The sequence below is a fragment of the Notechis scutatus genome, chromosome 1, assembly GCF_049901735.1.
Source record: "Notechis scutatus isolate UNSWTSFEM ecotype Mainland chromosome 1, rNotScu1.2, whole genome shotgun sequence".
In the NCBI taxonomy this organism is placed as follows: domain Eukaryota; kingdom Metazoa; phylum Chordata; class Lepidosauria; order Squamata; family Elapidae; genus Notechis; species Notechis scutatus.
In genome coordinates, this window is record NC_142009.1 from 51,388,458 (window position 1) to 51,412,703 (window position 24,246).

The 24,246-nt window shown below is 37.2% G+C and overlaps 1 protein-coding gene across 2 annotated transcripts in view; it reads right to left on the bottom strand.

Annotated features, from left to right (window-relative positions):
- USH2A (usherin) overlaps nucleotides 1-24,246 on the bottom strand; it is a 502,972-nt gene that overhangs the window by 316,839 nt on the left and 161,887 nt on the right. For both annotated transcript variants that reach the window (XM_087963894.1, XM_087963886.1), the window contains exons 29-30: nucleotides 24,054-24,134; nucleotides 16,525-16,710 (exon numbers count right to left, since the gene is read on the bottom strand). In XM_087963894.1, coding sequence (XP_087820020.1) covers nucleotides 16,525-16,710; nucleotides 24,054-24,134 — 267 coding nt within the window. The remainder of the gene's footprint in view (nucleotides 1-16,524; nucleotides 16,711-24,053; nucleotides 24,135-24,246) is intronic.

Genomic DNA, 24,246 nt, shown 5'->3' on the forward strand with positions numbered 1-24,246 from the left:
AGTAACAGTTCAGCCAACAAAAATCAGAGTTGGAGCTTCATGTAGAAAACAAGGAATATGACCTTGACAGAGATATATTGCCTAGGCAAAAAAGGATGAAGCATTTTTTAAGTCAAGAACATCAAGATGACACTTAGAAACAGCCCAGACAGATGCTCCCTAATTCACTGAAATGTAAAGAAGGAGGAAACAGCACAATCAGACTTGCAAGACTCTGTTATTATAGTTGATCTCAATAAACTCAACCCAGAGTTTTCACTAGAGGCACAAATGACCAGGCTCAAACTATCCTACTTCAGACACATTATGTAAAGACTTAGCTCTCTAGAGAAGGCCATGATGCTTGGAGAATTGGCAGGAAAGAGAAGTCGATACCCAAGCAAAATAGATGGCTACCAGTGGCATTCGATGCATCATTAGAAGACCTGAAATACTAGGTTAGAGACAGATTCTCATGGTGAAAATCTATCTACTGTATGGGATTGTTCAACATTGACTTGCTGGCACATAATCAATCAATCAATCAATCAGATAAGCTAGTTTAATCATCTTTGGAGACAATTTCAGGAATCACCATGCCTTGCATGATAGTAAAAAAAATTGACAGGGAGGGTCTGCCAAATATCCCTCAGGTATCTGCAGGAGCAACAGGTATAGTTGGGCTTGAAGAAGATATTAACCATCATTCCCACATCTAGTAACATGGTGAAATCATAGAATGGAAAGCTGGAGCACAATATAGGTAGCATTCTATTTTTAATCCAGTTGACAGTCTGTTCTATGTTTCTCATTCAATTTCTATGTCAATTTTCAAAAGAGATATATACAGACATTTGGATTTTGTGTGTATATTTTTACAAAAGGCACAATGTATGTGCCAACTTTGAGCCCAAAACTGCACGGCAGAATTTGGAGAAATGAACTTTCTGGTGATACTTGCTTAAATTATTCCGGGGAATGTGAATTAAGCCTATTCATTTAAAAATGAACACCAAATGAAATTCTTCCCCACATGTGTTAAAAAAACAAGATCAATGCTTCCAAAGGAATAGTATATTTAGACTGCATGCGTGATACAATGGAAAAGGAAAAGATGTCATTTGAGTGCAGAAGAGACCTTTTCCTCTTTCCTCTTCCTTTGACAGATTGATATAGATAAACATAAAGAGTCTGGAGAGTTAAAGTCTTCTACCTCAAACGTATCAGGTACAATGAAATCAGTGCAAATTTATATAATGTTGCAAGGGCATCCCTACATTCAATAGAATTAAACACCCAAAGATCATCCATTATCAATTAAATAGCTTCTTCTGATGTATTCCAAAACCATGCAAATGTCACATTTGGATAGTTGATTAATCTACTTGCTAAATGCAGATAGCTGAAATATATTGTTGCTTCTCTTTTCTTTACCCTACCATACTGTGGTAAGTGAATCACACTTTGTCAGTGTTAAGCGTTAATGCAAAATGCATTAGCGCTTAGTGGTGAGATCTCCAGATCAGCTGGTGCCAAAGAGCTTAATAGAGATGCCAACACTCCTGCATTACATGGGATCCTAACACTTTGAAAACATCAATAATGCTTACTTTATGCTTATTGAATGCACTTTCAAAGTGCTCCTTTCCATCACTAGAAGATTATAGGCAAGTTCTATGGTACCACCCTTGACCCTGCTCTGACACTGTACCTTCTGCTGCATTTACATTAGATTATCTGGTAGCTCAAAAGCTATGGCCAGATAAATTCAATTTTCCTTTTATGCTAAAGCTGACTTTATATTTGTCTGACTGTGACAAACAAATTAAGTCTGTTTATGATAGAATCACTAAAAATTAAAATGTTGTTAGATGTTTAAGATGTGTCAATTGGAACTTCAAAGATGATGGATTTATATGTAGTGTGTGTGTATTTGTGTGTGTGTGTGTGTGTGTGTGTACTTTCAAGCCAGTTTTTACTTCTGGTGAATGCTTAGTTAAGTCCCTGCAGGTTTTTTGGCAAGCTTTTGAGAGTGATTTGTCATTGCTTTCTTCCTAAGGCTGAGGGATAGTGATTGGCAAGGGTGGGATTCAATTTTTTTAACAACTGGTTCTGTGGGTGTGGCTTAGTTGGTGGGTATAGCTTGGTGGTCTTGTGACTGGGTGGGCGTGGCCAACTCGACATCCCGTCGCCTGGCCTCTCATGACAGTGGCGATACTGTCATAAGTGTGAAAAATGGTCATAAGTCACTTTTTCAATGCCATTGTAACTTTGAATGGTCACTAAATGAACTGCTGTAAGTCAAGGATTACCTGTACAAAAATACAAAAAGTTTCTTTGCTTGCAAAAAACTGCCCTAAATACCAATCATTAGATTAAAAATATCTGCAAGCCGGAGTTACAAATCAGGCAGGGTGCCAAAACACCATGAGGAATTAAAATAGTTAAAATGCAGTGATAACTATCAGCAGCCAACTCTTGCTCATAAAGTGAAACCCTTTAGCAGAAAGGTCATTGAAGCTCCCCAGAAAGAGCACACCCAGGAAAAGCAATCCTTAGATCCATTTGCACCACTTAAAGATACCAGCTGGTCTCACTCACTTCACAAAATATCCTAAGGAAATCATCCAGATTTAAGGAAAGGTCATATGCCCCCCAGAAAGGCAGTTAAAAAAATAAGTGCCAAGCTTGTATCCTGCCTCTTGGAAGTACAATGGTACTGGTATCTGGTACTGGTATCTGGTAGTGGTAGTGGTATCAGATACCACTAAAGCAGTGAAGGAAGACCCCCTCCCCAGATAGAAAAAGAAACCATGAGGCAGGAAAAAGTTCAAACACAATACAAATAATTAAATCACAACAGTAGCTTGTTGAAGCTGAATAGGGAAAATTATCCCATCAATAAACACAGGATTAAACATCACCAAGCACAGAATTAACCTTCACCAAAAACCAGTTTTAGACCAAAACTCAGAAAGGGTATGTAAACTCACATTTGAATGTCAATCTTTCTAGCTAGTCAAGAAAGCCTTGCTGAATGTCACTCATCTTGGTTCCCTCTCATTAAAAGCTTCTTTCTGACAGCTCTGCTTCGTTATTCAAATATTTCTTCAAAATGCTGATTGTCCAGGGAAGTATTTCCTCCCAACAGCAGTGTAAAAATCTTAAAACAACCCTTCCCCTTTAAGAAAGTCAAAGCCTCAGAAGTCTAGGCATACTGGCAAGAATGTAATAAGGGTGGAAAAAAACAAAAAGAGATTGCTTCTAACTTCCGGTTCTCCGAACTACTTAGAAAAATAACAAGGGGTTCTATAGAACCAGTAGAATCCCACCCCTGGTGATTGGCCCAAGATCACCCAAGCTAGAACTTATAGCACCCCTTGTATAGTCTCCCAGTTTCTAGACTTGTGCCTTAACCACTGCACCACCTGGTTTGACATACACAGTGTCAAGAGATTTAAATTCTTCTAGAATACTTGGGTCTAATTTAAAACATTTCATAGATTAGGGAGCTACAGTTCAGATCAGGAAGAGGAGGAGGAGGAAGAGGAGGAGATTATATTGACCAGACAAAATGGATCTAAAGAAAGTCTTCAATAACTTTTTAACAAGATTATGAAGTGTTTCAGATTTGAAGGCAAAATGGCACTTTGAAGCTCAGGGTACACAGGGAATATATCTGTCTGCAGCTCCTTAATTCAAATTAATCTAACTTTCCAATTGAGTTGCAGTTGTGGATGAGAGTTGCCCCATTCCATATAAAAGTGCAGATAACCTAGCAGTGAACAATTAAGAAAGAGAAGTTGCATTAAAGTATAAAATGTAAGTTAAATGTAAGTTACAGTATTATTTTGGAGTCCTTTGCCCTGATAGTTTTATAGCAAACAACAATCTAAAACTTTCCTAAATAGTATAAATAGATGGGTCTGAGTTATTTCAATCCCAAAATGAAGTCACTCAATGAACTGTATTTGCATAGACATTAGAAATGTTGAAGCAGGGTACAACAAGTAGGATGCAAGTACCTGCATGGAGGAAAATAAATACATGTGAAAATTTTGATTTGGGAATACCAATTGTTAAAGTGTACGTTAGATAACACAATGCTAAACATTGAGCATCAAGCAGGAAAAGCTTTTTTCCACCTGTCTGGTTGCATATCTAGTTCACTGAGGCTTGAAATCTCATTTGCAAAAGAAGCAAAGTTCAGGTTAAGAAAAGTCTAGAAAAAGTATTCAGGAAAGCTATTACACCCATTGGTATACAGACATACGACTCTTCAGCAAATATCATATATCCATATATGTGGGACTTGCTAGAATCATTGCATACAAATGTAACCACTGTTGTGTTTCAATTCCAATTTCATTTGTCCTTCATTCTTGTCTGAAAATGGCTGAAATTCATTTTAAGGTTGGACAAAACGTATTGTACTTGATGAAGGAAGAGGGCTGGCAATCTACATTTGGGCCACATAATTTAGATCAGATTATGTTCCCACTCACCAAATAAATAGAGAGCCAATATGCTCTGGTGGTTGGCCTAGAAATCAGGAGACTGCAAATTCTAGACCAGCCTTTGGAATGGAAAACCAGCGGAATGACTTGGGCCATATTCTCTCAGCCCAACTTACCTCATAGGGTTGATGTAGTGGGAAAAATAGGAGGAGGAAGAAATATTGGTATGTTTGCCACTTTATATTGAAGAATGGAGGGAATTTTTTTAAAAAAAATCTAGTTGCCTAGGAAAAGCCTAAAAGCAGAATATGAATTAAACAATCCTTGCATCTCTACTCTTGAATTACTGATATTCAGAGGTAATCTAGTACAGAGGTGAAATTCAAAAAATTCCCTACCAGCTCTGTGAGCATGGCATGGTGGGTGTGGCTTGGTGGGACTCAGCCTCTAAAAGGAAGAAGGTAGGCGGGCATGGGGGTAGAGCTCAGTCTCTAAAAGAAAGAAGGCGGGCATGGGTGGGGCCAATCAATTAAAATAATCCCTACCACCTCTCCCGAGATGGTGCAAGAATGGTTGAATTTCACTCCTGATCTAGTAGCTGGGTATATATAGCTATAATGACTAATAGTTCTGATAGCTACCTATAGGGTATTGATAGCTTTTCTTTCTATGGATCTGTCTAATCGTTTTTTTAAAATCACTAATGCTGGTGGCTGCCATTACATCTTATGATAGCAGATTCTATGAAATATGTGCTTTATGATGCAGTATTTCTGAACCTCTCTTTATTTTGCCTGTACTTTGCTGACACTCTAGAAGATGCACAGCCATTAATAAACATCAGCTACCGAAAAATCCATGTGATTTGCTTTTTTGCAGTTGGCACATTATTTTTAAATGCAGAAATAGTGCATCTATTTGTATCACACACTGAAAATCTCTGTTTTCAGAAGCATCTCTGGAATTCATTAAGTCTAACTCGGAAATATGAAACATTAAATGTACACAAGAAATTAAAGCATTTCTTTTCTTATCATCATCTTTGAGAAGATGCTGAATAAAGAAAGGAAACCCAACAAAAACATTTTTTAGTGTTTTTGGCCTTGTAAAACACACATTTCAAGGGGTTCGTGTGAGTATCTTTTTACCGTTAAGAGTATAAAAAGAAGTAAGTATGGAAGATCTAAGTTGAAAATGGAAATGAAAAATGAGAAAGGCAAACCATATTTTTACTTCAAAAATAAGCACTATCTTTTCAGTATTAGAAAGTATAGTGCACATATATATGATTTGCAGCCTTCACCTTAACAACAATAAAACATATTTTTCAAGCTAAAATAATCTTTTCTATCAAGGAAACAAATGTTTCTAATACAAGTAATCCTACCCATATGGTTTTCTGATTTATTGGCACAACCTGAGTTAACAACCAACAGAATTTCAGTTCCTCTGAGATTTTCCCTGTCCACCACATTAACTCACACGTTAGTAGGCGGTCACCTATCTAACACATTTCCAAGCACCTGCAGGCCTGACCAGCTGTGCAAATTGCTTTGCAATCAACCTGCTAAGGCAGGCAAAAGAAGAAATCTCAGACTGCTAAAATTTGAGCAACTCTTTATATATACAGTATATCTATATATAATTCTCAGACTGCTAAAATTTGAACAACTCTTTATATATACAGTACGATTAGATAGATAGACAGACAAACACTCACTCACACACACACACCTAAATTCTACTTTCAAGGTTTCCTATATGAAGAAGCATTATTTTATTAGAAACTCTAAAAGGTACTTTTTATACAGCATGGAAAGCTAACCTTACTACATATGCAACATTCTGATTTGCTAATTAATAAAATCTTATACATAACACATTTGTGGATTTTAAAACAGGACACAAGAAAATTTAAAACACTTAAAAAAAGAAGAAGTGCAACCACATTCAGGATTAAAAATGAAACACCCCTCAGTGAAAGCTCTGCTTCAAGGAATTGAGGATCTATTATCCTTACTATATCAGACCAAGAAAGTCTAATAATGCTTTTCTTCCCCTCCACTCCTGTGACATTACAGAGGTTTCTAAATTGTTTTCTTTCAGCTTACTTTGGGGTTGAATTGTGCATCTTGCTTCATTATTCTGGGAAAGAATCTCGTTTACCTTCAAGGTCATCTTTATTCTTCAGAGAAATACCCAGTTTCTTATTGAAGCAGATGCTTCAGCATGGACCTAACCATGTATTTATCTCCTTGCTGACTTTCCATGGTGGCCCTCACCCACCAGGGAAGATAATGGATTTAATAAACAGATGCTCAGCTTTGAATACTGAGGATTCTGTCTACTTTCTCCAAAGTTAATTTCAAATCTCTCCCAGTAACTGCATAAAAGGTTGCTTCTGTAACTTCACTAGAACTTACCTAGGCATTGTCCAACTCTCAGTAAATCCGCAGATGATCCTGTGATCTATCCCTCTCTTTCAAGATACTGGTCCTGTTGGAAAAAGCTGTTGGCTGGCAACATGAGAAAACTATATCACAATGTAATCCCTAAGATTTTTATTTTATTTTTATTTGTAAATTGCTTACAAGATAATAGGTATAAGTAAAAACATAGTTATGAATACATGGATACATGTAAGAAAAATAAATATATATATAAAAGAAACAATAGGACAGGGACGGTAGGCATGTTAGTGCACTTATGCATGCCCCCTACAGAAGTGGGGGTGAGGTCAATAGTAGACAGTCTAAGGTTAAAGTTTTTGCAGTTTGGGGAAAAAACCACAGAGTCAGGTAGAGTATTCCAGACATTGACCACTCTTGTTGCTGAAGTCGTATTTCCTGCAATCAAGTTTGGTGCAATTAACCTTGAGTTTGTATCTATTGTGTGCTCTTGTGTTGTTATGGTTGAAGCTGAAGTATTCATTGACAGGTAGGACATTGCAATGTATGATTTTATATACTATACTTAGATCGGACCGAAGGCGGTGTAGTTCTAGGTTTTCTAGGTCTAGAATTTTGAGTCAGGTGGCATAAGGTATTCTGCAACGAGTAGAGGAGTGGAGAACTCTTCTTGTGAAATATTTCTGGACTTTCTCAACTGTGTTAATATCAGATACGTAATATGGGGTCCAAACTGATGAGCTGTATTCGAGTATTGGTCTAACGAATGTTTTGTATGCTCTAGTTATTAGTGTAATATTACCAGAGAAAAAGCTATGTAAGATTAGGTTAACAACTCTTAACGCCTTTTTGGCTATGTAGTTACAGCGGGCTCTAGCACTTAGGTCATTTGAGATGAGTACTCCAACATCCTTGACAGAGTTTGGATCATCAACAAGGTCTTGATTATTCAGCCTGTATTTTATTTTCTGATTTTTTTTGCCAATATGTAGGACAGAGCATTTATTTGTTGAGATTTGAAGTTGCCATTTGTTTGACCATTCTGATACATAGTGAAGGTCTTTTTGAAGGATAGCAGTATTGTCTGTGGTGTTGAATAGCTTTACATTATCAGCGAAGATAATGCAGTTGCTCTTAATATGATCACAGAGGTCATTTATGTAGAGTATGAAGAGAGCTGGTCCTAGGGCACTACCTTGCGGAACACCACTGTTGACAGGTACAGCATTTGAAAGGACATTCCCAATTTTGACCATTTGTTGTCTGTTTGACAGGAATGCTTTTATCCAGTTATGCAGGTGTCCAGAGATACCGTAAAATTTTAGTTTTAGGAGTAGTTTGTTGTGTACCACTGAATCAAAGGCTTACAGAAGTCTATGTAGATTGCATCTATTGCTTTGCCCTGATCGAGTTGTGTAGTCCATATGTTTTTGCAGTGTAGTTTTTTCCTAAAACCAAATTGTTTATTAGAGAGTGGGTTGTTTGTTTCTAAGTGGAGGATGATGGATTGGTTAATAATTGATTCCATGACTTTACAGGTGATGCAGCATAAAGAGATTGGTCTGTAATTTTCAACTAGGCTGGGGTCTCCCTTTTTGAAGATGGGGATGACCGTGGCTTGTGACCATAGTTTTGGCAAGTAGCTGGTCCTGAAAGATTTTCAAAGATTATGCTTAGAGGTTTGGCTATGGCAGTGGGTAGCTTTTTTAAGAAGTAGGCCATATTCCGTCTGGTCCAATAGATAGAGATGGTTTTAGATTGCATAGTGCTTTTTCAACATTGTCTTCTGTAAAATCGATATGTATTAGATCATTGTAGTTGTCTGTGGTTCGACTAGGAAATACTGGGCATGATCCATTGCTGTTTACAAATACTGAGCCAAAGAATGTGTTAAAGAGGTTGGCTTTAATAGTGTCATCGTTGCAGTCTTTATCATTAGGTCCTTTCAGAGGTGGGATGGACCTTGAATCTTTTAGTTTGTTGTTTACAAAATTGTAGAAAGCGCAGGTGGAATTGGTGCATAGAAGGTCTTCTTCTTGTTTAATGTAATAAATGGTGCATTCAATTTTTATCTGGTGGCATAAATTTTTGTATCAGCTTTTGAAATTAGCAACGTGACCAGATTTGTTTTTCTGCCAAAGTGATTTCTTTTTGGATTGAAGCTTCCTTATTGTTTTAGGTAATTTGTTTTTTCTGGTTTTGGGAGTAGTTAATGGTACATATAGTTTGATGACACTTTTGACTTCAAGTAAAGATATGTTGTAATGGTCTTCTACAGTATTGCATCCAGAGAATAGAAATTGCCAATCAAGGGATGAGAGATCGTTGTTTATAAGATCATAGTTGCCTTTTTTGAAGTTATAATCGGGGATTACATCATTGTGATGATTTTTGTGTGGACGTATGTCGAGACAAAAGTCAATCATGTTGTGGTCACTGTTGGAAAAGGGTTCTTTAATTTGTACTCCGTAAATTGAATTCAAACTATTGCAGAAGATGAGATTGAGGCAATTGTTAAATCTAGTGTTGTTGGTTACTAATTGTTCTAGTCCCAGATTTGTTACTGCATTGTAGAAGGTTGCATGTGTGGGTTCAGTTGTACATTCGTTAAGGGTCCAGTTAATATGAGGTAGATTGAAGTCACCAAGAAAGATAAAAGCATGTGAGCAGGATGCTGCCCATGTTAGTAGTGTATTTAGCTTGTTTGCATGTTTGATGTCAGAATCAGGGGTTCTGTAACATAGTAAGAACTGAAATGTGATATTTAAAGACAGTTCACAGACGATGGTCTCAGGAATAGCAAGCTCCTGGGTAATTTCGATGCTTTTTAGATGTAGGGACTTTTTATAGAAGATAGCAACACCACCTCCTCTACGGATTTCACGATCTGATCAGTAAACATGATAGTCTCTTACTGTGGTAATGGAGTCAGGGAGAGATGCGTTGAGTCATGTTTCACATACAAATATAATGTTGAATTTAGCCGTATTTAGTAAGAGGAGAAATTCAGGTATTTTATTTACAAGGCTTCTTGCATTGAGTAGCTTGCATTTAAGGCCAGTTTTGGTTGGAATAGAGGTAGTTAGGGGCATGCATGCCTAGTTTTGAGTGATGTTGGATTGGATGGGGTGGGGTTGGATGCGGAGTTGTGGGTTGTGTGGCTTTCTTTTGATGCAATCAGCTCTGTAGTCAATGTATAGGTCCTTTTCTCCATTGTCTAGATGGTTTTTTGAGTTCTGCGCGGAGTTCACGGGAGCGGATTCTTTTGCAGTATGGATAAGTCTGGTCTTGAGCGAAGTTTTTTGTGGTAGGGATTGGTTTTTGCAAGGGCATTTATTGTACGAATGAATATGTGTTTGCCGGACTCATTTTTGCACACAACTCTACAAAATCTTGGGGCCACAGAGCCGTCATTGTATTTGTACCCATGGCCATCTCTGGTTATTTCAATGATATCTTCAGGAGAGATGTTTGTTGTATTTGATTTGTTTATGATATCATGAACTTTGGTGATGTCATCTGATTCGTTGGTGTCTTCAAGACCAAATAAGATGGCATTTGGACGTTTCTGTTCACGTTCCATGATGTCTCTGATGAGTAAGGAGATATTATTTGTGGAATTATTTGAAGGGATAGTAATTGTTTGTGGCTGTGGTTTGGTGGTTATTTTTGGTTGTAGTTGTGTTTGTAGTTGAGGTAGTGGTTGTGGTTGTTGTGGGATTTGATTTTGAGCTGATAGGTACTCACTTATCTGTGCTGTATTTTTTTTCAAGAGAAATTAGGCTTGCTTGTATAGTTGTTTCAAAACATGTTGCTAAGCGTTCTTCTATTGAGTGAATGAGTGATTCTATGCTTTCAACTTTGTCAGGTAGGTTACTCAGTTTGTTTAGCTTAGCAGAACATGATGGACATAGATAAAATAATGTATCTGAATTTTTAACCATATCAGCTAGGCTTTTGCTTGCGGTTAAGCAGGCAGGGTGGGCTAGATTATCGCATAGGCGGCATTTGATGTAAATTTTGCTTTCATTGATGGTTTCAAGACATTTGAAACATGTGCAGGAGTCTGGGAGGTCATTGGTAGAGATATTTTTCTTTTGTTTTGGTTTGGAGTTTTTGGCTGGCAGGGTCAATGGCAATAATACAGTAATCAATTAAAACAGCTAGTTAATGTGATAGGTAGACAGTTACTTAATGAATGTTGGTAATTAATAAATGTTAATTGATATGTTAGAGAACAAATCAAAAGTAGGGTTAATTATTACTAAAAATCAATCAATCAATCAATTGGTTATTCAAATCACTCTAATCAAATAATTTTGCAAAGCAACAAACAGCCTAATTTATTACAGTAATTACTAAACACACTGTCAATTAAATTCACTAAATCACTGATTTTACTAATAAAATATTCAGTAATTACACTATATGCACTAAACACTCAATCATACTAAGCAATAAAAACAATAAATCAATTGATCATTTGATAAAAATTAATTATTTTAAAGAAATTGATTTTTTGAGATAATGAAAGTAATGAAGTAGTATGAAGTAGTATTGAGAGTTGGTAAGTAAAGGGTTAATGCTTTGCTTTGTTTTGCTTAGCTGTTGCTGATATCTGAGAATAGGTTTATAACCCTTAATAAACTGGCAGGAGGCCTCTTTTCCTGGGCTGTTTGAAAACAATCAATGAGCAAGGGTTTACACTCTCTTTCTTGTTTTGTAGATTGAATTTTTGAGATAGTAAAGATGCAAAGATGTTGAAGGGGGGAATCTCTGGCCCCTTCTTCAGCAGAGATAAACAGAACAATTCACTGGGAGGCAACAGGAAACTTTTTGTTTTGTTTTCCCTTGATGAATGGGATTTCTGGCCCTCCTAGTTAATTTAAATACACTTTCAAAGTTTGTTGCTTTTAAGACAAAGAAAGATAGTCTTGCACTGGCAATTTGAACTGTTTATATTTTTACTATGTACACTCAGATTTGTATTGAGCATTCGCTCCTGGCTTCAATATACTTCTGCTTCTATCACAGGAAATAAAAGTTGCTTCCAATCTTCACAGGAGTTCAGTTATAACAATACTTCCCTACTTATTGAAAGTCCAAAGTCACCGTCCTTTTAAAGAGGAAGTCCGGATTAGCAATTTGGTGAAGAGGGAAGAGGGAAGGAGGGGTGGCAGGGGGGAAGCAGTCTGTTTCACACCCTGGCTGCAAATATCTGAAGACTGACTCACAACTTCTGGTGCTCACCGCCCTGCAAGGATGGGATGAATCTCACCATCTCACTGCCCTGCAAGGATGATCATTGAGCCCACCCGGTACTGGCGAGCCCCACCGCCTTACCTTCTAGTAAGGATGGGTCAAGTCGCAGATCATTGAGCGCTTTTGAATAGAGTGCTCCTGAGCTTAGTGCCCACCAAGGAATGAGTTCTTTACTGGGAGGAATCAGAGATCTCCAAGTACTTTTGAATTGAGCGTTTGCTGAGGAATGGAGCTCTTTTCTGGCTTGCTGGCAAGTCTCAGGTGTTTGGCTTTCCACCTCGCCGGCTGGACCCGCAGTGATTAGAGGGCTTGTTGCCTGGCACTGCCCGTGCCCGCTGGAGCTCCTCACACTGCCTCTACTGCTGCCACCATCTTGCAGATGCAATATGAGGATGCTCGTCACTGATCAAATTCAATCTTTACCTTCCTTCAATAGTATTCTAGGTGTCTCTTTTGGTGTTTCATTTTCAAAAGTTCCTTCAAAAGCTAATAGTCTGGGATTGGTGCACTTTGAGGCATAAGGGCAAAAGTCCCTGTGACATTCTAGGCAATGATCAAAACATCAGTCAAACTGCCCATTAGATACTCAAGAGAAAAACAGGCTCCTCTGGATGACATTAGCCATCTGGGGAAGACAAATATCTTCCCTGATCTAGAAGTATTATTTGTAAGGAATGATAGAACATTTTATTAGATATGGAAGAATGTTACGTGATGGATGGATGGATGATAAATAGGTAGATAGATACAGAGAGAGAGAGAGAGAGAGACAGGCAGACAGACTGTAGATAATAGAAGATAGATAGATAATAGAAGACAAACAGAGAGAAAAATTTGTGTAGATATGAATGAGTTAATGGAGGAAACCCATGAGAGACAGCTACATAAATTATTATTACTTTGGCTGTAAGCACACATTACATGAAAATGTTTCATTTTTCTGGCTTTGTACAATAGGTGAACCCAACCAATTCTGCTCTGTTCATCAAATAATAGTTAAATAAGTTGTGTGTGTATATGTTCTCATTTTTTTCTCTTCCTTGCTCACTTGCATAGGATGTCTGTCATGGCATCCTTTGTTGTGAGAATGAATGAGAGTTGCTGTGTGGAAGGCACAAGATGTGAAGCCTTGGTACCTATTATAGGTCTTAAAACACGAGTGTGGCAATAGGAATACATTTACAATTTGTCTTGGGTCTATGATTTCCTATCATTGAAGTTTCTCTTCAGAAACAGAAGCTCATACTCAGCTTGCATATGTCAACTGATATGAGAATTTTATTAAATATTGACTTGGTATTTAAGCCGCTAAGATAATGGACAATAAACCAGTATATACAGAGTTTTTCAATTTTGCTTCCCAAGGATCCCCCTTCCTTCCTTCCTTCCTTCCTTCCTTCCTTCCTTCCTTCCTTCCTTCCTTCCTTCCTTCCTTCCTTCCCTCCCTCCTCCCTCCCTCCCTCCCTCCCTCCCTCTCCCCTCTCTCTCTTTCTTTCTTTCTTTCTTTTTCTTCCTCCCTCCCTCCCTCCCTTCCTCTCTCTCTTTCTCTCTTTCTGCCCCCATCTCTTTCTCTTCGTATCAAATCTGGTTGAAACTTATGGGAACTTCAATGACATTTTGAAGAACAGGTGTTCAGTTTTTATTTATATTCTAGCCAATGTTTAGAAAATAAGGTACATTTCTTTAATGTCACTTAATTTCAAAACCTATTTGTCTGATTGCCAAAAATGATGACTGATACAATTTAAACCAATAATACAATCAATGAGGAAGAGTGAGCAATAAATAGAAAATGCTGATGTTTGTTCAGAATTATCTTGGAGATATCAGAACTGTCATTCTCCAAATATTTGTGCTGACAAAAATCTGTTCATGTGAATTTAAGCAAACAGCAAGTAAAACTGGTATAATTAGGTAGCTGAAGTGAAAAGTCCTTGGAAAACATTATTTGGCCACAATGCTTTCAAAGCTTCAAACTTTTTAACTTGAGTTTTGCCATCTCTCTAAATCAATAAGAAATTGCCTCATGTACTTTAAATCTCCCACAAGTCAAAAATACATCTTACTACATTTACTCAAAGGAAAGTTAACATACTAATTTCTATCACCATCGCCTATGTAAGCCACATTTATTTTTAAGAGCTGTCTAAGAAATTGTAGAGTAAAAATATTGATAAGCTTGCAGAAGATTAAATAGATTCATTGGATTCTATTTTTGGTCTGAAAAAGGACATTCAAGGTGACTTATAAATTTGAAATTCATTCTGCAAAACAAATGAATAAAGCCTACATTATTTCAAGAAGACTGTCACACCAAAGAAAGTTCCTTCTTCAGTTCCAAAGGATTGGATACTAGACTGCCAATTTAGCATTTTACTAGACTGATTACTAGACTGATGCTGTACTCTCTAATAAATAGGGAGTGCAACAATGAATGGTCCATTGCTCTATAATTTTTATAGAGCATAAAAAAGAGGTTTAAAGTTAGTAGAGTCACTGGCAATGATAATCAATAGCTACTGGTTTTATGAACACCTTCAATTTTGCTGAAAGTTATTGGAATCAGCATGTTGCATCAAATAAAGCCTTGGTTAGATCTCACAGGACTGAGAATGAGTCTTGTGATGAAACACTGCACTTACTATTTACTATTCCCTCATTTGCTTAATTTATATCAAGAATGGCTTCAACCATGGTTTTAGATTCCTTTTATATTTTCTATGTTTCTTGCCTCTAAACTGACAAGCCTGAGCAGCATGTCAACAGGGCCGGGTATGCAGGATCGGCTTCCATGCTTCACTGAAATGAAGAAAAAAGTCTTCTGCCCACCTGTGTGCCTCAGATCCTTAATATAGCTGGAACAGCATTGTGTCATCTACTGACAATACAGCAAGCCCTATGTATTCATCAGAAAACTACACCAATAACTTTCATAAGCATATTCCAGCCTCTTTTGGGTAAACCTGTCCCCTTTTCAGTAAATATGAAAACATAAAAGTAATCTGTAACATGTTTCTTTTCAAGCAAAATAATATGATCCATTAAAAGAAACTGTTATATGAACAAGTAGTAAACCCTGGACTCCTGTGACATCTTTTTAAAGACTTATTTGCTGAAATTATCCATCATGTATGTATGTATGTATGTATGTATGTATGTATGTATGTATGTATGTATGTATCTATCTATCTATCTATCTATCTATCTATCTATCTATCTATCTATCTACCTACCTACCTATCTATCATCAGAATATTTATAGCTCAGGGTTGAAATGAGAGGTCTCTGGTGCTCTCTGAGCTTGCTTGTTTTCTTGTAAATGTTTCATTACTCTAGGTAACATCATCAGTGCTAGTAAGGAGTGCAGTTTGCTGTCTGTCTGTCTGTCTGTCTATCTATCTATCTATCCATCCATCCATCTATCTTTCTATCTTTCTTTCTATCATCTATCCTAATCTAATTTCTATCTATGTGCATCCATCAACCTAGCCTTGATTTACTGCCATTCCAGTATATCATACTCATTATGTTTTCATTGCCTTTATAATAAACACTTTTCTGGGTTATAACCTGACATTCCAGCTCCACCATACAGAATCAGCTTTTCAGTGTAATCATTGTTTCTTCTCAATTTGCCAGTTACAACAGGCAATTTCTAGATCAGTATTTCCACACTGAAAGCAACAGAATCAGATAATGCAGAGGGAATGGGCAATTGCCCTACCACCTGGGCAATTGCCCAGCCTTTTCATTCTGTGGACATATTCCTTGAATGTAAAATAAGCTTAAATGTACGCTAGAGAGATGTGTTTTAGCAAGCACGATAATAGAGTTCCATTATACTGAAATAAAAAAGCATCTGTGATATAACGCCTACTTATAAAGGATTGCAAGCCAGCCTTCTAACATATATATTTTGCAGTTTCAGAATTAACGTTAAAAAGGTTCCAAGAGTCACATTAATGGGAAACAAACTGAATTTCACAATGAACAAAATGAACAACAACAAAAATTCCTGCAATACTGGGCTTTAGCTTATTTACGTCTAGCTAATTCTGATAAAAATGGTGATCTGAAACAGACGATCCTTTCAAAGTCCATCTCCTCTTTGATCTGAGCCTTACTAAAATGAGTTCTTCTCTACCTAACTCTGTCCTGATTTTACTGCACTCTATCGTTACTGAAACAAGGTTCTTCTTCGAATAACGCACATACACACAATTAATAAGCAATATTTGTATATATGTTTGACACCTTGATGAAAAAGTTAAAATATTGGTGAAATGACTTCCAGGAAATGCCACTTTGATATTCATTTCCTCATATGGCATTTCCTGAAAATCATTTCACCAATAAATAGTACACACAAAAACTAATCTCTATATTATTGTTTTAAAGCAACATTTATTGGCATATACCTGTACATGAACTAGTATTAGAAATCTCTGTACTGACAACAGATATGTTGGAACCATCTTCACTGGAAGCTTTCAAAATGTACTTTTCAATTACACCTTTGACCCCAACTGGTTCATCCCATGTAACTTCAATGCTGTGACCATTTATGCTGTGAATTCTTGAGAGTGTCAGCACGTTTTGTGGTACTGTGAATGAATAAAAGAGAAACAGAGAGAACAGCAGACTTAAGAAGACTATTGCTCCATTCTTCACTTTTAGTAGTTGCAGTAAATCAGATTCACCATTAGCATATATACAATTTATTGGAGTTGTAACTTTCCAGCATTGATTTAATATGACTACACATCTTGAGCCATTCAGCATTAGCTATATTTCAAAACTATCAGAACTCTACATATGTAATGTTCTTCATTCTTCAGTTAAGGTACCAAAGAAACATCACTTAAAAGAGAAGGAAGTGGAATTTAATAGTTCAAACAGCATAATGACACTACCAGGAAAGAATGATAATTAGATGTTTATAAAGTGGGATACTACATTCCATGAGCAGAAATCCAAAAACTTTCCCTAAAATTTTGTTTTAGACTAAACCTAGACAGTTTGTATACTGAATGTTTCCTAACAGAGCAAAATTTAATGGGCCATCTCCCAACAATAACTCGATAGAATATGTATTTAATTTTATTCCAGATTATCCATAGTATTTGTCTATCAAAGACAACAGAAAGTGAGTTGGGCTAATTATTTTTTTATACCTGCATATAATGTTTTCCTTTGGACCAATTAAGAACAACCAGAAACAGAGATGATTTTTTTACTTTACAAAATAAATGTGAAATCTGTGCCAAATCTTGTTCAAATGAACATGTCCCTGACAAGGTTTTGCCACTGCCTTCTTCCAAAATATTTTTCTTTTCAATATTTTTGCCTGGACTATAACCATGATATTTCCTGATAGTATATCCATGTGTCATGTTGCTTAGCTTTCTGAGATTAATCAAAGTCAGGTAACAAATTTAACAATTTGCTCATTTAACAATATATGGAAAATGATTAATGCAAACTTTCATTGAAGCATTAAGAATAGTCAGAGCTTAACTCATTGAAGCCTAGCTACCCTACTAAAATATTCTAGTTTTTAATAATCTTTATCTGCTTATTAAATACTGTTACAGCAAGTAAAAATCTAGTAAGAAACAACTTTATCTCAGGTGACTGTACAAAGGGTACAAAGAAAAGGCTCAAAGAACTCTCTGGCAGAATGATACATAATGGTTTTTCCCATAAATGCCTATATCTACTCAAGAGCCTTAATGATTAGAACTGCTGAAGCATTTCTTAAGTATTTCTCTTTTTACGCTTTCCAACCCAGATTTGTTTTAAAAATCTTTCAATGGAGAGAGAAGGGAACTGCCTAGAAATGATATGTTACTTTTCAAAGTGTTCTCCAAGTATGATGCCTCCTAAAAGTAGCAATCAGATCTGCTTACAGCGTATGAGATTGCTGACATGACTACATAAATATATTGGTTTTATCGGTTCTGAAATACATCACTGAGCAAGGTAAGGCACTGTATAGCAGATGGCCTTTTCATAGGGGACATAACAAAACTGACTAAAAAATAATTAAATAGTGCAATTATTTTCTAGCCCTTGGGAACATGTAGCTGCTAGTGCTCTGGTCAGATTGTAAATATAAATTTATGGTCTAACTTACTCTGGTCAGACAATTAGGACAAAAATATGGCTGCATTTACTCGCTTTGGGATGGTCGACCACATGGTGGCATTAAGCTGTATAAGCAAAACATTTGCAAATAAAAACCCTTTGCTTTGACAAAAACATATTGAAATCAGCTTTTGTGACTTATGCACTTTTGTTACCTCTTGCAAATAGGCTGAGAAGTCTATTTGCAGATAGCAGCTGTGGGAAGAAATGTTTTTCCACAAATATAAGTTGTGATCCCTTCTGAATCATCCCTTCTGAATTATCTGTTTAAATGATTTTAGTGTTTACTTTAATACTCATTTTAAATTACTTTTTAAACTTTTTAGATTGGGAAGGCAATATTTTCTTTTACAAATACATTAACCATCGAGTACAGATAATTGTCGACTTATGATCACAATTGAGTCCAAAATTCCATTGCTAAGAAAGACAAGTCTTAAGTGAGTTTTACCCCATTTTACAACCTTTCTTGCCACAGTTACTAAGTGAATCACTGCAGTTGTTCAGTTAGTAATGTAGTTGTTAAGTGAATTGGCTTCCCCTTTGACTTTGCTTGTAAGAAGGCTGCAAAATGTGGTCACATGACCCCGGGATATTGCAACCATCATAAATACATGCCAATTGCCAAGCATTTCAAATTCCCAGAGGTTGTGGGAGGAGCTGCTGGCTGCTTGTGAAGGAAGCAGAAGGTGAGTAGAAAGGAGAAAGATAGTGGCCCGCGCGCCTAATGGCGCGTGAATCATATAACTATAAACCAAGAATACCAATAAGACATTTAGGGTAAGTGTGCTTGAGATTGTGATTTTATTTTATTTCAAAATGACCGGCTTAGTTCAGTATAATACTTGTTTTACAGCTGTCTTTCGCAGTACTCTTTTCAAACTTGGATACTGTCCTCTTTGTAAAAGAATTATTTATTTTTATTTATTTGATTTGCCAATTGTTTACAAGATAATGTATAAGTGTATACATAGTTGTGAATACATGAAATGGGTACATATAAGAAAAATAAAAGAAGAATAAGAGAAACAATAGGACAGGGACGGTAGGCACGTTGGTGCGCTTATGCACGCCCCTACAGACCTCTTAGGAAAGGGATGAGGTCAATAGTAGACAGTCTAAGGTTAATTACCAGTCTACATGGACAGATTACCTATCTAGAATCTCTAATCTGTGCTCTCCAAGCAGAAATTAGGTGCCCAATCCAGCCATCTATTGAACTGCCATGCTACCAGCCCCCACTACTACAAAGACCCTACAGGAAAATGGCAGTATGGACAACCGTGGGATCTGGCAGGGTGAGAGCTGTGGACCATAAACTCAAAGCTTTTTCTGTGTCCCAGCATAACAGATACAATGCCCTTGCTGACCTTAATAGGGACACTAAAGTGACAAGTCAAGGTAGTTGTGATAATGATAACTCAAGTAAGCTGGGGATCATGGTCCTAGAAGAAGAACTGACTTTGGAAAGGAGAAAGTGTGAATCAGGTATTATCACACCAGTCACACAAGAAGAGCAAGACATCCAAAAAGAGAAGCCACCTTCTGGTTGGGGACTCAATTGTAAGGGATATAAATTTAGGAAAGGATTATGAGGTTTTGAAAGAGGTCAGGTGTCTACCAGGTGCTACTGCCAGCAGAAACAAGAAGCGTATTCTTAAGATAGTCAAGAATGCCAGCAAGGACTGTGATGTTGATGTTATTATACATCTTGGTACAAATGATCTGTCCCAGAAGGATTTACTTTTTGTTCAGAAAGACTTCCAGAGCTTGGGGTATGAACTTAGTAATATGGGCTATAGGCTTATCTTTTCAGAGGTTCTACCAGTATACAAGGAACAAAAAGGGAAAGAACAGCGTGTAGCAGAGTTTAATGTGTGGCTAAAGGAATGGTGTAAAAGGGAAGGCTTTGGTTTTGTTAGTCATGATGTCTACAGCTGGCCCAATGAAAAACTGTACAAAAGAGATGGTTTGCATTCATCAAAGAAAGGGACTGAGTTACTTGGCATTAAATTCACAGATTTCCTGGATAAACATTTAAACTGAACAGCGAGGACAGAGAATTAATGGATTCAAAACATTTCTGTCCCCAGCAACCTAAAACTAATAAGGATACCAGTGCATGCAAACTAGATGTTTGTGCAGGTGAGATTATCAACCCTGATGCCCACCAAAACCAAGCATTTAATAGTGAGTGCCATACCATGTGCACTAATCAAACAGGTGGCAGGCAGGCACAACACAGGTTATGTAGACAGTAAACACAATGTCACACATAAAGATCTCAAGTGCCTATATACAAATGAACAAAGTCTGGGGAACGAACAAGGTGAACTCGAACTATGAATACATGAAGGTAAATATGATATAGTTGGAATAACAGAAACTTGGTGGGATGAAACCCATGACTGGAACATACTGGTAGAAGGATACAAACTATCAAAAAACAACAACAGATCCCATAAAAGAGGATCACTATATTGCTACAGAAATGCATGAAACCAAAGATGAAAATCTCCTAAAATGCATATGGGTCAATATAAAAGAAAAAAAGAATGACATGGCCATAGGTGTACATTATAGACCACCCAATCAAGCAGAAAATATAGATGTCCTTTTTGCCAGCCAACTAACAAACATATGCAGGAAACACACAACAATAGTAATGGGAGACTTCAACTATCCTGATATCAATTGCAAAACTAATTCTGAACCAAGTGAGAAATCAAATAAGTTCCTAACCAACCTAGCTGACAACTTTGTTGTCCAAAAGGTAAAGGGTGAAACTAGAGGGACAGCCATACTGGACTTAATTCTTACAAACAGAGAAGAAGTGATAGAGGGAGTTGAAACTGCAGGAACCTTGGGTGAGAGTGACCATGTCATACTAGAATTCAACATAACACAAACACAAGCAACAGAACATAATGACACCAGAGTCTTGGATTTCAATAAACTCAGAGAGAACTTGGGAAAGATTCTATGGATGAAAATCCTAAAGGGGAAAACAACTCAAGAATCTTGGGAAACTCTAAAAAGTATGATCATAGAAGCCCAGACCAGCACAATACCACTGAGAAAGAAAAACAAGAAATCCAAGAAGAAACCAGCATGGCTGCACAAAGATCTCTCTGGCAAATTGAAAGAAAAAAAAGGACAAGTACAAAAAATGGAAAGAAGGACATACAACTAAGGCAGAATATCAGCAGATAGCCAGAATCTGCAAAGACGAAGTCAGGATAAGAACGAACAAAGACTTGCAACAAAAGTCAAAGATAATAAAAAAAGTTTCTTCCAACATATAAATAACAAGAAAAAAAATCAAGGAAACAGTCGGTCCATTAAAGAGAGAAGATAGCAAGGAAATAACAGGCAACAGAGAGAATGCAGAACTGCTTAACTCATTCTTTGCATCCTTCTTCACGCAAAAAGAAACTATAGCTCAACCCACCAAAAACATAACTGTAAAGGACAGACCAGAAATAAAAGTTAAAATAAGCAAAAAAATAGTAAGAGAACACCTGTCTGATCTTGATGAAAACAAATCACTGGGGCCTGATGGATTACATCCCAGAATTTTAAAGGAGCTGCCAGAGGTCATCTCAGAACCACTGCACCATATCTTTCAAAAATCCTGGAGCACCAGGGAACTACCAGAGGACTGGAAAAAAGCTGATGTGGTTCCCATCTTCAAAAAAAGAAAAAAAAAACAGACCCAGGAAACTATAGACCAATCAGCCTAACATCAATACCCGGGAAGACACTGGAAAAGATAATAAAAAAACAGATCTGCCAACACCTAGAAACAAGTAAAGTAATAACTAGCAGTCAGCATGGGTTTGTGAAGAACAGATTATGCCAAACCAATCTTATTTCATTCTTCAACACAGTGACTAAATTAGTAGACCAGCAAAATATTGTGGACATAATATATTTAGATTTCAACAAGGCATTTGACAAAGTAGACCACAACCTACTTCTTAGTAAGCTAGAAAAAAGTGGAATAGATAGTACCACCACTAGATGGACTCGCAACTGGCTGGCAAACCATACTCAATGAGTAGTCCTTAATGGGTCTAAGTCTACATGGAGGAAAGTAAGCAGTGGGGTGCCACAAGGTTCCATCTTAGGCCCAGTACTCTTCAATATCTTCATTAATGACTTAGATAAGGGAATACAAAGGGAACTTATCAAATTTGCAAATGATACTAAGCTGGCAGGAATAGCTAACACCCAAGAAGATAGGCTCAAGATCCAGATGGATCTTGACAGACTAGAACACTGGGCCATATCTAACAAAATGAAATTCAGTGTAGAGAAAAGTAAAGTCCTACGCTTAGGCAGGAAAAACCAAAAGTACACATAAAGACTGGGTGAAACCAGGCTCAATAGCAGTAACTGTGAGAGGGATCTTGGAGTCTTAGTGGACAACCAGCTAAATATGAGCCAGCAGTGTGCAGCAGCCTCCAAAAAAGCTAATGCAATCCTAAGTTGCATTAACAGAGGGATAGGATCAAGATCAAGGGAGGTACTAATACCAATCTATAAAGCCTTAGTAAGATCACACCTAGAGTACTGCTTCCAGTTTTGTTCACCACATTATAAAAAAGATGTTGAGACTCTAGAAAAAGTACAGAGAAGAGCAACCAGGATGATTAGGGGACTGGAGGCTAAAACATACAACGAACAGTTGCAGGAACTGGGCTTGGCTAGTCTAGTAAAGAGAAGGACCAGGGGAGACATGATAGCAGTCTTCCAATATTTGAGGGGCTGCCACAGGGAGGAAGGGCTTAAGCTATTTTCTAAAGCGTCTGTAAGCCAGACAAGGAATAACAGATGGAAACTGTTAAGAAGGAGAGATTTAACCTGGAAATAAGGAGAAACTTTCTGACAGTGAGAACAATCAACCAGTGGAACAGCTTGCCCTCGGAAGTTGTGGGAGCGCCATCACTTGAAACTTTCACGGAGAGATTGGACTGCCATTTGTCAGAAATGGTGTAGGGTCTCCTGCTTGGGCGGGGGATTGGACTAAATGACCTACAAGGTCCCTTCCAACTCTGATTATCTGTTATCTGATCCACAGATATTTCCAACTGTGCTCTTCCAATTCTGCCTTTTTTTTTTTTTAAGGAGAAAAATTGAACCCAGAAACCCCCAAAGAAATATGATCAATATTGACCAGTGGGTGGAATGGAAAAAGCAAAGGATGTCATATATCTTTCTAGGGCGCTTTTTGAATTTTTCCAAAGTGCAGTCCAGAAGGAAATTGCTTTCAAAATACATTTATGGAATTTTGTTATTACTTTTATAAAAGTAAGGCAAAAGTATAAGGCACAAATAAGGGGAGACACTTTGGTGTAATGGTTAAGGTTTTGGTCTAGTCCCACCTTAAGCATGAAAGCCAGCTGTGTGACATTGGGTCAGTCACTCTCCCTCAACTCAACTCACAAGATTATGTGAGTTGAGTTGAGTTGAGTGAGAGTAACTGGCCAATGTCACAAGATTATTTTGAAGGAAAATACAGGAGGAAGAAGTAGTGGTATGTTTGTTGCCTTGAAAAATAAAAGATAGGATAAAAATCTGAGGAAAAAAAGAACTGAATGTCCAAACTCTAGCCTCCTTGCTTATATGCTACCAGTCCGCAGCCAGCAAAACTGTAAAATTCACTGCATTTAGAGAACAATTCTGCATTACTTGCTTATTGTGTTTTGCTAGTGCCAATCTAAATATGTCCATACTGACATATTGGCAACCTAAATAAAGACTTCATATGGGAACACTATGCAGAAACATTAATTACCTGATTCTCTTGTGCGACTACGGCTCCAGGCACTAGATACAGATCCTCCTTCATTAGAAGCAATTACCCGATATAAATATTCTTGAGGGAGGAAGGGGGAGAGAGGATATGAGAGAGAAAGAGATAGATGCACAGAGAGAGAAATTAATCCAGAATCACCGCAAAGTGAACAAAAACCATACCTATAAGGAAG